Here is a 13,677-nt window from a genome sequence, read left to right as displayed (position 1 = left end):
CCACTCCCATATCATCTAATATAGAGCCTCTCTTAAATTACCAATGAAATAAAGGGTTAAGGAAAGGGAAGACAATTCAAAAGCTCTCGTTTGGCAAAAGCAATCTCTACCTAACTTTGGAATCAAAGGTAACTATACTAGTTAGATGTATGCATGTATGTTTGCATGTATATACCAACATGGGGGTGGAGCATGTTCTGCTACTTCAAAGTCCACTATATTTGGTATTAAATAAATAGTAAACAACAAATATGGCAAATCTATTCAATCTAAATCTCCAGAGAGCATTTTTATTGCTAAAGTAATTTATCCCCTTAAAATAAGCAAGTATCTTCTTTAGGAACTGTAGAAATTCTAAGTATAAAAGAGAAAACAGTGTAAGCACAGCTTTCAAGGTATGACAAAAGCCAGCTGCTCTTGTCAAAAAGGTCATCCACCATCCAAACCTAACATATCCTAATTTTCAGATGGTATTCAGATTAAAGCATCTTTGGTGTCCACCATGTGAGTTATAATACTGTAATCAATTTTACATTTTATATCCACTTCATTGCAAGGTGCTCCCAAATAAAGGCCAGGATCCTCAGGGCCACTAACAGGAAGACTATACAATCCACGCTCAAATTCCAGAGAAGGGTACATATATGGTAACATGTGATTTCTTATTTACAGAGCTCTGTTTAATTATTTTGCATATAATCATTGTTGAAACAGGCTTGCAGAGCTTAAGTGCACATGGGCTGGGTGGAAGAATCAGTGGGGCAGAGAAAGATCAGCCAAAATCTCATGAAAAAATGATTAAAATTTTCCACAGTCCACAAAACAGATGATACATAGACAATTGAAGGTTTGTTTAGAGGTGTCTTGCTAAAAAAAAAAAGAAAGAAAGAAAAAAAAAAAGAGCCCTTTCCACAAGTTACCAAAGATTCACAGCAGTCAGGACCCCTCTATACACATGCACCATATATTCAGAGCCTATGGATCAGAAAGAAGACAAAACAGAAGAAAGGATGGAGCAAGAGGAAGGGAAAGAACATGGGAGAAACAGATCACCAAAGAAGGACTTAGAATTTAGAACAAAGTGATAAATGGAAATTAAATGCATGACTCTACGGTTATCATTTCACAAGATGATAAAGAAACCAAGAGTTAGTCTAAGTTACAAGTAACAATGTTAACACTTTTACCTGAGCCTACAGCTGATCTTCTGAAACCACTCTATATTATGAGGATAAATCGAAAAATAAAATTCATTCACAATGCAGTGTAGTGATTCAACTGCAGATAACCAAATTAATATAATCCACTAAAAGTTACATTGCATCTTTTTAAAGATTGGGTTATTAGGCGGAGAAGGGGCAGTTTTAGATTAAGAAACCTAAACTGGCGAATGATCTTATTTCTCTTAATTCTGATAACCATGGCCCCACTAGGCCAAGAATGAATGACTCCCAAAGCCTGTAGAACAGGTGCAATCATAAACATGGAAAAACAATTTGACGACAAAATTAATGCTCCATGTTTTCTGTTTAAGCTAGTCATGTGATTTCCAATATGCAGGAACGCATTCACACCATTTTTAACAAGAAAGTCCAATATAAATACATAATATACAAAACCACCTTTGTTCTAGAATTTGTTTAATATAACATGAAAAGTCTTCGGGGGTTCCTGATACCAGACTATCTATCTTCATTAACGAGGAGCTACATGTTTTCTAACTGAGGAAATGGGAAGTTGTACTGTCCAAAAACAATATTCAAACGGCCCATTACAGGAAAAGGCATCATACATGCACACATGTACATGCATGCACATGCACACATGTGCAATTACCATCTTGCATACAGGGACTCAAAATTCTGGTGAAGAGGGAAATAATCAGGGGATGGGGAGAGTGTAGACTAGTGAGAATAAAGATGGATGTTCTAGAATATTTCTTGAGACAATATCCCAGGATGACCACATCACACAAAGATCTTATCTGTTTTAAATACAGTCCTTCCTTCCAACATTTACCTGAATTAAGATTTTTTTATTTACATAAAGGACACAAAGCTATAAGATTTGTCCTAACAAGATTCTCTAATGACTTGATTATTTTCACAATTATGAGTAACCACTAAATAGCTTCCTCTCAAGGATATAAAAATAAAAATAGGATAACAAAAGGAAGCCACAATCCCAACTTTATTAAGCAGCTTATAGTTATTAAAATAAAGGATTTTTTTTTTGAGCCTACAGGTTCCTAAAATATCCTTTATAGGACTTTGTATCAATAATAGCTGGTAATTAAGTTAATTGTTACATCGGGTGGAAGAAACATATTGTTTAGGGTACATGAAAGTAAATATGTAAAAAAGAAAAATCACATATACGACGAAACTTGGTATCTTTTTAAAAATTCTGTTTCCTACTTTGATTTGCTTAACTTACTGCATGAGGGTGGCCCTTGTGTAAGGAAAGCTGTAATGTACAAAGGAGACAGCAGGCAGCATCAGAAAGAGTTTCAAGGGCAAAGCAGGATGACTTAGACCTAGTGCTCAGCCACAAAGCCTTGGCGAACATGTTTCCTTTTTTGTGAGAGAAATGTAATTTAACTTGGGTTATAAGTACTAAAAGGTAATATATGTAAGACACCTAAGCAATGCTTAGTACAGTGAGTGGTGGCCAGACATATATATTAGCATCCTCCACCATGAACAGAGATAAGAGACTGTTCACACCAAAAAAAAAAAAAATGTGTATTCACAACATCTGATTTAAAAATCCAAGTTATGCACCTGCCATTCCTACTCACAAGACTGCAATTCCCTGGGGACCAGAGATGAGCATGGTTTGTGTCCATTAGATGGGGCCCCCATCCCTGCAAGAACTGGAGAAGATGAAAACGGGCACTTCACTTGGAATAAGGAGGGCACTCCACGTTAAAAAAAAAAAAAAAAAATTGGTTGCCTCATAAGTGATTGGTGGCTGCTTAAACATGATCACCATCATTCTGGTTAGTAATAGGGAAGCTTTGAGAGAGGCCACTTTTTTCTTATAGAGATGCTGAAGAGGTTATTCCTAAAACCTCATTTAGAATTTCTTTCCTGAAAACAACACAACCAAGAATTAACAGTATTGTCTCTTGACCAAAATGATTAAGATTTCTGATAAAACCATACTATATCCAGCCTCCTGATTTGAAAGGATGCTGTACAGAAAAATTAACCCAGTGGTTGCATTTTTTGTTTATCTTCCATGAGAAACATAGGAAAATTTCAAACATGTAAAGAGTTGTACAGTGAACACCCGTGTACTACTCCCTAGATGACAGATTAGATTTTAAACAGAAAGTTCCAGAGGCAGTCAGCTAAGAGAATGTGCAGCATAAGCCTCCACCCCACTGTAACCAAGTGGAATGGAAATGCAAGCATTTTCATTACTGCTAAAGCTGGAAATAGACTGCCCACTGCTTACCCTCCTGAGAGCACCCAGGACTCCATGGAGCTCCTGGCGCTTGTCTAAAAGAAGGCTGGGGGCTGGCCCTGTGGTGTAGTGGTTGAGTTTCCGCTGTCCACTTCAGCGGCCTGGGGTTCACAGGTTCTGATCCCAGGCGTGGACCTAGCACCACTCGTCAAGCCATGCTGTGGTGGCAACCCACATAAAGTAGAGGAAGAATGGCACAGATGTTAGCTCAGAGCCAGTCTTCCTCACATACACACAAAATAATAATAATAGTAAAATAAATAAAAGGAGAAGGCTGGATCCCCAATTGTGGTTCAAAAGGTCTATTGGTTCACTCGTGGTATTGGAAATGTATCAGGAAACCAAGATTCTAAGGCTCATGATTAGTTTCTAACCATTTGAATCCAGTCTCCTCATCTGTACAAAGAAGATAATATCATTCCCCTAGAAAATATTTTAAAAGGACTAAAAAGGATCAACATGAAAGTAGTTGAAAGCTACAAGGCACCATGCAATTACAAGGTTTATGTCTTTATTTCAAGTAACACTAGTGTTCCAAATATTGCTCCCCATCCCACATTATCATTCAAGAATAAATCACAGTTATCAAAACTGCCCTATGACCCCACTGTTGCAGTCAGCCTGTGAGCTTCCTATCCCTGGGTGAGTATTCCCAACCAGCAGACTTCCATCACCTGCCAAATGGCAGCCCATCCAAGGAACGCTCCTGCCCATGCCATCCTCTGCCCAATTCCTTCCCCAAGGCCTTGCTGTTCTGTATTCACAGGAGATAGAATATAGAACAATACTTTCAGAAAGCCCCTATCTTACTTAACACACTTTCCATAAAGGGCAGATTTGATCTAGAATCCTGTTTGTCGAACACTAAACTCAACAAGTCATCAAAGAAGTAAGCCAAATCCAGACTGCTTCCTGCCCCATGTGATCTTCCTAATAACAGGGAAGAAATTCTAAAATATCAACAAGCATTATAAATGCCTTACTAGTATGAGATCTAAACAATAATTCATCACCATCTACTGGGGGAGAGGGAGAAAAAACAATTCTACTTCCTTTTCACATTAATTTGTGTACAAGTAATTAAGTGAGAAATTCTCAAAGTCTGGACTTTAATTGCAACAGCAAAATAACTGCAACGGCTGTTTCTCATTTGGCCCATGTCAATGTAGCAGTGCATGGGGGGAAGCCTAGCCATTGCAATAAGACTACATTCACTTGAACTAAAAGCAAAATCAAACAACAAAACCAACCCACACAGCAAGTCTTAGTTTTTACAGAATTTTCCTACATGACACAGCACTGCAACAGTAACTTGTGGGCATGAGAGGAACATGAGTAACAAGTACATTACAATGTACATTAGTAACATTAGTAACAAAGTTTCAACCCTGGCAAGTTGATAGCCATTTCCTTGGTTTAAAGAGGTGTGTTTTGGTGACTTAAGTTTAACGGACCCTCATCCTTGCTTAAATAGATCCTTAAAGATGACTTAGTATTACTAAATCTCAACAGCTTTTAAGCATCTATTATTATTCGCCAAAATAAAAAAAACAAAAGATGTCTTCAAAGCCCAATAATGCTCACTTAAGAATCTAGCATGAAGTACAGCTCTACCTTATTACTTCAGGTTATTTTTAAATAGTCGGTTATTATACATAACTGAAGCCATAACTTCTGTGATACCAGTAAGTTTGCAAGCAGGGAGGCTTCACACTCTATCTCTGGTTTTTATTTTATAAGAAGCAGCTTATGAAAGTCAATATGGAAATGATCCCACTCACACTCACAAACCTAAATGGAGCTCAGTTCGTGTGACTGCCAGGATGACGTAAAGGATAAAGCCCCAGGACAACACAGGGTGTTCGGCAAGCAAGGGACAGGGCCTCAAGCCACACTCCCAGAGCAAGCCCCTGTCCACACCTGTGGGCAGGCTCCAAATCACAGGAGTACCCTGGCCTCTTAGAACTACCCCAGGCTCACATGATCCCACCTGTGTGGCCTGTCAGCCAACATCCACGTTCACATATCACTAAACATGGGAGCATGACAAGAAGGGGTGTTACTTGGCCTCACTCAACACACACTGATGGCTGAGGGACACCCACTTCCAGGAGGAAGATGTCCCATAGTCACAGCCGGTGGAGTTCTGAACTTCATCGGCAGTTAGCAAAGAGAGGAGGGGAATACTGCAGCAGATATTTGGGAAGCTCCTCCTGGAAGCTGTCAGGGAGGAAGACATTTCCTCTACCCACTGTGGGTTCTTCTGGCCGGAGAACGAATTAAATTTACATGAGACAGAATAACAAGAGAAAATTAAACAAAGCTTTATAACATGTATACATGGGAGAGGCTCAGGCAACCTGAGCAACTCACCAAAATGGCTGAAGCCACCACCTTAAATATCATCTTCAGCTAAAGACAAAGGAGGATGTTGGGGGTGGAGAGTCGATCATGGGAGATTACCACACCAGTACAGTAAACAAGAGTCAGGTTATTATGCAGACTTGAGTCCTTGCCTTCCACATTGATGAGAGTTTCCAGAGATAAGGTCATCCTTCCTTCCTGGTATAGAGAGGGAGACACCTTTACAGATGGAGATTTCCCCTACAATGTAAACGTCTCTTAACAAAGGATAAGTAAACTCTGCTTTTCAGAGTTTCTTTCCTGTCTGCAGTTTTTTTTTAAAGTAACCAGCCCAAAATAATCCTCATGCCAAAGAGACATATCTTGGGGTGGCCAATTCCAGTCCCCCACAAAGCTCTGGGAATAGCTCTGATTGGAGGTCCAAAAGTGGTCCCAAGACATGACAGGACTAGAACTTAAATAGGACATCCTTCCCAGATACACCTGGAGTAGAACCTGAGTTAGGACATCCTTCCCAGGGTTATTGACTCAAAGAGGCTACCAGGAAGGAACAACAACAACAACAAAAAAAACAGGCATTGGGCTCTGAAACTATCCAAGTACGCAGTCAGCAAGTGCTCAGGTGATATCTATTAAGAAGTGCACCTTCCAAGCATGAGGCAAAAGTGCTTTCCCATACCCATGCCTGTGCCTTGGGACAGCTCCTCCTTCGCTTTTCTCCTAAGGCCACTCTTACAGTCACCATAACCTCAAATCACCTGGATTAACTGGGGGAGAGGGAATGCCAGAAACAGGAAGTCCAGAGAGCTCTGTCCCAGTGGACAGCACCTTGGAGGGAAACAGTGGAAGTGGATATTTACCACACAGCCACTGTGACATTGCCTCATTGGTCCTCATTACAAACCTGAAGGTAGGGTTATGAACCTCATCTTACAGCTGAGGAAACTGAGGCTGGGAGAGACTAGCTGGCTGACCCAAGATGATGCTGTGAGTGGTGGAACCAGCAGAGCCTGACATCCTCTCTGATGTGTGAAAACCAAGAAGAGGACTTTTCAATGGATTCATGTTCAGCCCAGAGAAATCTCAAGATCCCCACACAAATCCCTGCAAACAGGAATTAGGAAAAGACTCAGAGACTCGGGAAGCACAGAAGAAGGTCACCCACAAGTTAAAAGTGGGTTTTTGTGCTTTAAATTCCCAGTGTACTAAAACCCAGCCCCTTCAAACTGATGGCTCCTAAGTGAACCTGTCCTCTCTAAAGCACTCAGCCAACTAAAAGATTTCATCTATTCCTTTCCCCTGACAATGTCAGGCTTTGCCACTGCTCTCAGAGACACCTGACATCCTTATATGAGGATTTACAAGCTACATTCTGTCACCATATGGGTAACTGACATAACTGGCCATGCTCCATTTGCAATATAACAAATAACCTCTATTTGCATTAGTTTACTCATAAAGAAGACCAGAATCTTCCAGTAAGGTTAATTAATAACACAGTGTACATTTCCATTTTCACTTCAGGTAAACTGGCCTGCAGAATCTGTTTTGCCCCAGAAGCACCTCTTGATACTTCCTTAGAAAGATCATCAGGGTAGATCCATGCCATCTTCATCTCTATAGGGAAGTGAATTTCAGCTTGGTGAGAAAGCAGAATGGAGAATAAAACAAGGATTCAAAACAGATGCTTTTACAGTTTTACCTGCAAGTGACAAAGTCAAGAAATCATGGCTCTATGTAAACACAAGGGAGTGACCAGAACAAATCCACAAATGCCTGGAGATGTAAGACCTGCCATTGGGCGACTGCAGTGCACTGACTAAGGAAAGTCTGGGACATGTGGGCCTCTCTCCTCCCTAAAGCTTTATTTGTTTTATGAGTTCTTGACATATGGCAAACTATGTTTATAAGACGTTTGGTCAGAACATGAGTAGAATTCCTCCCGTGATTCTGTAATAAAGTTTCTCTGGGCATAGGACTAACTATCCAGAAAGGAAGTCAGACCCACGAATTCCTTCTTCCTCAACGAGTGCCTCAGACCTGAGACTGATGGGTCTGAAGTAGCCCATGTGGAAGAGATGTTATGTTTAATACAATTTTTTTATTTTATATTTTTAAATGTTATAATATTTCTCTAATAAAATAGAAAAAATGTGACAATTAACGAGATAATTTAGTAAAGAAAAAAAATTGTGCCTAATTGTAGATAAGTATGTAGGGAATCCCTCTCTCTGGTGAACTAGAACTAATTTGGATCTGGCCTGTGGTCTTCAATCTTTGCATCAGGCCAAAGAAACGGTTCGTAACCTAATAAGCAAAAAAAATGATTTAAAACCAGCAGCCCAGGAAAAAAAGATCTATTTAACCTACTGTCAATCACAGAATCCCTCCATTCCTCACTATCTTAGACAAACTTGAAGACCGCTTGTTGTAATTTTGGCTTTTACAACTCAATATTTTAGCATTTTCTCACTTTATTTGTCTCAGGGGCTTATTAAAATTAATACCCCAGTTGGGTCCTGAAGAAAGAAGTGCAGCAAACGTATGCTCAGAGACTACGAATACTCGCTCCTGTGGCATGCTGACTCCTCTATTCTTACCCCACACCAGCTGGGATTCCCACTTAGAGTCTCCTCTTTGAGAGCGCTATTTATTATCATCATGAACAAATGGATGCAATTACTTCTTTTGAGACGTGACAAATTTTTGACCCTCTAAGCAGAAAGAACAGAGCACTGGCAACAACAGTAGGTAACCTTTGTAAGGCAAAAAATTCACAGAAGAGGGAAATTAAAGTTGGCTACCTTGAAAGTAGAGGTTACAGAAAGAGAGACTGCAGTGTGAGAGGACATCAACCCACCAAGGTGCCTTCCACGTTACAGCAGATGAAATGTCCCCTATTCCCAGGATAAAGACTGATACGCAAAACTCAGTGAAATCACTATAAGCAAGAATTTGCTTTTTTTAAGGTGGCTGAGTGAGTATGAGAAATAGAAATGATCTTAATGACGTGACTAGGATTTGAACTGATGAGTCAGTCCATACATATGACATCAAAACTAAGATTATCCAATACATTCCCTTTGCAATTCAGAAGAATGCTACAACTCATCCCATAAATCACTGCTTTAAAAAAAATCAGCTCTAAAAAAAGAGACAACCCATTTGAAAAAGGCTGGGAGGAGGAAGGCAAAAAGTGACTCATAATACCCAACAGCTTGTAGCCTCCAAACCATAACAAGAATATAAAACCAGTGGGCCCAGTATAAAACAAAATAGAGTCGTTGTTACAGCTTTGACCCCATAAAGTTCCGATCTAAGCACGACTGTAGCATTGCAAATTTCTTACTAGCATTTGGAACAATCTCACAGAGCTGTGCCTTTAATGTGTGTGTATGTGTTTACTTTCCCAGCTTCCTGGCTAAATTTGACATCTATATTTATTCATCGAGAAAAGAACATTCAAATTCAACTATTTTCATAACTCTGAAAAACTCTTCAACTGAAGTCCACACATTCTAAACCCCACACATTTCAATGCTGCCATTTTGTAATTTTTTTTTAAATACAGGTAACAATGTTTATATTTATCATGCCAAGTATTCTGTTTCATTCACCATAATACTTACAGCTATTTGTGACAACTCTGAGACGGATGTAACAAAGTAAACAAATCTTGTTAACAATCTCAAGGCCTGATTCCAGGTGGGGCGGCTCTGTGCAGCATCACAGCTACTGTTTCCCTGAATCTGCTGACCTCTTCTGTTCGGCCTCTCCCCATTACAGCAAATCACCAATGAGACTTGGGAAGAAAACATTTTTTCACACATTTGTTTTCCAGAGTTAACTACTGCCCTTCACTGAGGAGAATATACACAAAGTTTGGGTGGCATTAGGGACAGCTGGGTCTTGTCTTCTTGACTCTGGAAGGCAGTGCAAAGGTTTACACTCCAACAGAGCTGTTAGTTCTGTAGCACAGGGACCTCCAAGAAAGCCTAGGGTGGAAGGGCGAAAGGACAGAACTCGAGTTCTAGAGCTGAGTGTATGCATCATCTTGTGCCCAACAGCCCTGAAGATGACACCCCCAAAATCTACAAACTTTCCAGCTGGCCATCTCTTCAAGGTTTTACTCTCTGGTGACAGGAATGTGCAAGCTGCGTGTGAATTGCTCATCTGCATTTTAAAAAAAAATGGGGTTCCTTGACCAGAACTGATATTTAAGTTAGCATTCACCTCCTTCCTCAAGCAGTTTCACACTTACTAAGAAAACATTAAGTTGGACTCTATTATGGAACATAACTAATAGTTGAAGTAATTCGGTATACTAACTAGCAAAGCAGAGCATGAACTGAGTAACTCCCATAAGCAGAAGTGAAGAAGTTAGTAATGGCATACTAACAACTAAAAAGCCACAAGGTGTAAACCATGGCAAATATTTTTTAAAGACATCTCTTCTGCAAACATCAATTTTCACAGACTATATCACAAGGCAATTTTCCTAAGTTCTACCAAAATAAGAATTCAGCCACTTCTGAAAGAGTGGGAACAGCTCCTCCCATAGTTACAAGTCCAGTGTATGTACAGCCCCGGAAATAAGCATCCCTTAACAGAGAAACTTATTGACAATGCAATCAACAACTGAATTTGTTTTTTTTTTAATAAGATATGAGTCTGTCATTATTGAGTAGTTCTCTATTTTCTCTCTACTTTGCTTGGTGTTTCCATTTAAAGTTTTTCCTTAAGCCAAATAATGTTTATTCACATATTAATGAAATTACTTTTAGGCCCTCTTAAAGCCAAAAAGAAAAAGCACAATTCCAAAAGGCAAGAATATAGGTAAGAGAAGGAAAGAAAAAGTGATTAAGGGAATGGAGTGTGGAGAAAGGAGCCCCCACTACTTCACCTGGCATCCTGCAGCCAGCCAGCTCACTGGCGTGGCTTACTCCCCGCCCCCACCCCACATTCAGTCCCAAGTATTTGAGCAGACCGACAATCCCTGGCCCCACACCAAGGACTTTAGCCAGACATGTGGATTGGAGGCTCTCAGTGCCCACAGGAGGGGCTGCCTGCCACATCTCCCACAGAAAGCTCTTGTTCTTTGCTGACAACGCTGTTCTACAGCAAGAGGAGCATAGCTTTCCCCAGTGAGGGACGTACCGGGTAGTATCAGAGATGGAAAGAAAAGAGGAGGCGAGCAGGAGAGTAAAAATCTCAGCTCTGCAGCCAAGAAGTCAATCTGCAACCCTTTACCAAACAATGACCCAATAAAATAAAACATCAGTATCCATAACAACACCCAGCAGACAGTGCAAACCAAAACTCAACCAGTGTCTACAAATCTAGACAATATACAACCATTAAGAGCTGGCAGGCCATACAGGAACTTTGAGAGAACAGTCTACTCTGTCTTTTCAACCTATATTATGTGCTTAAAATGGAATTGTTTTTCCATCCTCCTCTGGAGGAACTGAGCACTAAAAATTCCACATATATTTCCACAATATTTTCTGATATTTTAATAAAATGATGAATACATTTAAAGAATTCTCTCCACATGAACCCTGATTGAAGATAAAACGTGAAAGCAATACACAAATAATTCAGCATTAAAAGTTGTTTTAACTTTTCACTTTGAAAGTGGATATGTAGGGGGTTTTTTTTTAAGTTCCACAATGTAAAGAGACACAGATTTCTGATCCTTCCATTCTTTGGTTTCCATTAAGCAATACTGAAAAACAAGTTGATTCATCTAATTTAAGCCAGTAAAACTACTCTGTGTGGTTACAAGACAAGAAATTCCAAATGACCTTAAAGAATGCTCCATCAGCTTGGTTTGGACAAAGCAAGTCAAAGACGACACGGCTAGTGGGTGGGGGCGGCATGGGGGTTGTCTGAGGGTAGACCAGCCAAAGCAACAACCCTCTGATGCTTTTATTCTACAGTGTTCAGGCTAGGTCTAGCAAAGTTCAGATAGAACGAAAAACAATAATATGCTTCCCACATGCAAACGCACACACCCCTTTCTCTGCCCAGACACTCAATAAGAAATTCATTAAACCCTTTAAGAAAGTCTGCACAAACACAAGGTGTTCAACGAACACATCTTGGTCTAAAGTGGCTGTGCCATCCTCTCAGCAGCAGGCCTCCAAGAACAAGTGCTGGTGACAGGTGAGTGTCATCTCACAGGTGAGTGTGCCTAAGCACATGTTCATAAGCAACCACTCCCAGCGCAGCAGGGGCCCAGGACACACGTTCCAGAGCACGTCCCAGACTGGGAGAAGCACATGCGAGCCGATTTTCAGACTGACAGTGGAGGTGGTGCAATCCTGTTGCGTTCAGATGGCTCCCCACTTTGCTAACACAGACAAGAGACCAACACAACTTTAGTGTAATAACATAGCAGAAGTGCTTGTTTGGAGATAATGCATGAATGATGGGGTGCTGTAAATAACACAACAGTGGTGCAGGCAAGAAACTGGAGCTAAGAGGGCCTTGTAAAGTGAGGGAGAAAATCCATCTGAACATTGACAGAATCAAAGAACTCAGGCAAATGTTTTCTAACAGTGGCTTCATTGCTTCAGGCAATCTGTCCACACTGCACACTTTATCCACCAGCTTACATGTAAATATTGCCCCCAGTTGGGTGCCACACTCTCTATGTCCCAGCTCTGGGTCCTCTGAGATCCCAGCAAGGCCCTCAGCATCTTCAACCAGTCAGAACAGTGTCTGCTCAGCATACAGAGTCCAGGAAGCTGTCTCCTCCTCCTCCTGCGGGCTGTTTCACATTACAGAACATCGCAATACCCTGCAGAACCCCAAATTTGAAATAGAAAATTTTCCAGTCCCTGGAAATCCGAAAAGGCAGTTAACACCACATCACAGCCCCCACGTTTATTCTCTTCTTCGCCCTGAAAGTGTTAAAAGGAAAACATAAAGTCAACATCAGCTCCTCCCTGCTGATGAAAATTGGCACGAATGAATCTACTTTCTGGCTGCCGGCCCTCACAAAACCGTTACACACACACACACACTCACACACAAGTTCACTAGCTAAACTGCTCCAAATATAAATTCGCGACGACCGGCCTATCCCCACACCACCACATTATATTAGTGGCCTTTCCAAGGCGAGCCGGGCGAATACTCGACATAAATTACACATTTAACATTTTGGAACTCGAGTGGTTTTTTTTTTAAAGACATAGCAAAACCCGAGCTAAAACTTATGACAGTTGAGCACATGATCCCACCATTAAGAGCAAACAAGAAACCGTATGGAACACTCCATGAAATCACTGTAGCAAATCTGTCACAAATTCTAAATATGCGACGATGAGAGCGAGGCATAAAACCTGGCCTGAGGGAGGAGGTTTCCTGATTTTGCCCAACCTTCACATCACACACAGGAACAATAGTGGTGCTATCTTCCTCCAGCCAGGGCAGGCTGTCTGAAGACCAGGATGCCTGAAACGCGGAGATCGAGCCCTCAAGTCCAATGACAAGTTTCGCATGAGAATAAGGCCGGCGGCGCGTCAGGCCGTGCAGCCATGGGCCGCGGTGGGCAGCGCACGGACGCGACCAAGGACACGGCTCCCTCCGGCAGGCCCCCGGCCGCGGCGCCCGCGCCAGGCCCGCGCCCAGGCCGCCGCAGCGGGGACGGCCGACGACGCCAGCAGCCGCAGGGCCGGACGCACACGCACCGGCGCGGGCACCGCCGCGCCCCGGCCCTCCCGGGACAGCGCGGCCGGCCGAGCGCGGGGCCTGTTACCTTCCGACAGCTCCAGCTCCAGCTCGGCCAGCCGGGCCCGCACCTCCAGGGGCGGCGCCTTCCCTTCCAGGCTG

General features: G+C 41.7%; 1 protein-coding gene across 1 annotated transcript in view; it reads right to left on the bottom strand.

The window, feature by feature from the left end:
* Positions 1–13,677, bottom strand: part of DIP2C (disco interacting protein 2 homolog C) — a 472,249-nt gene that overhangs the window by 456,231 nt on the left and 2,341 nt on the right. The window contains exon 3 of the mRNA XM_046678001.1: positions 13,604–13,674. Coding sequence (XP_046533957.1) covers positions 13,604–13,674 — 71 coding nt within the window. The remainder of the gene's footprint in view (positions 1–13,603; positions 13,675–13,677) is intronic.

This window comes from Equus quagga, chromosome 12 (genome assembly GCF_021613505.1).
Source record: "Equus quagga isolate Etosha38 chromosome 12, UCLA_HA_Equagga_1.0, whole genome shotgun sequence".
Classification (NCBI taxonomy): domain Eukaryota; kingdom Metazoa; phylum Chordata; class Mammalia; order Perissodactyla; family Equidae; genus Equus; species Equus quagga.
This window is presented reverse-complemented; position numbering and strand designations above follow the sequence as displayed.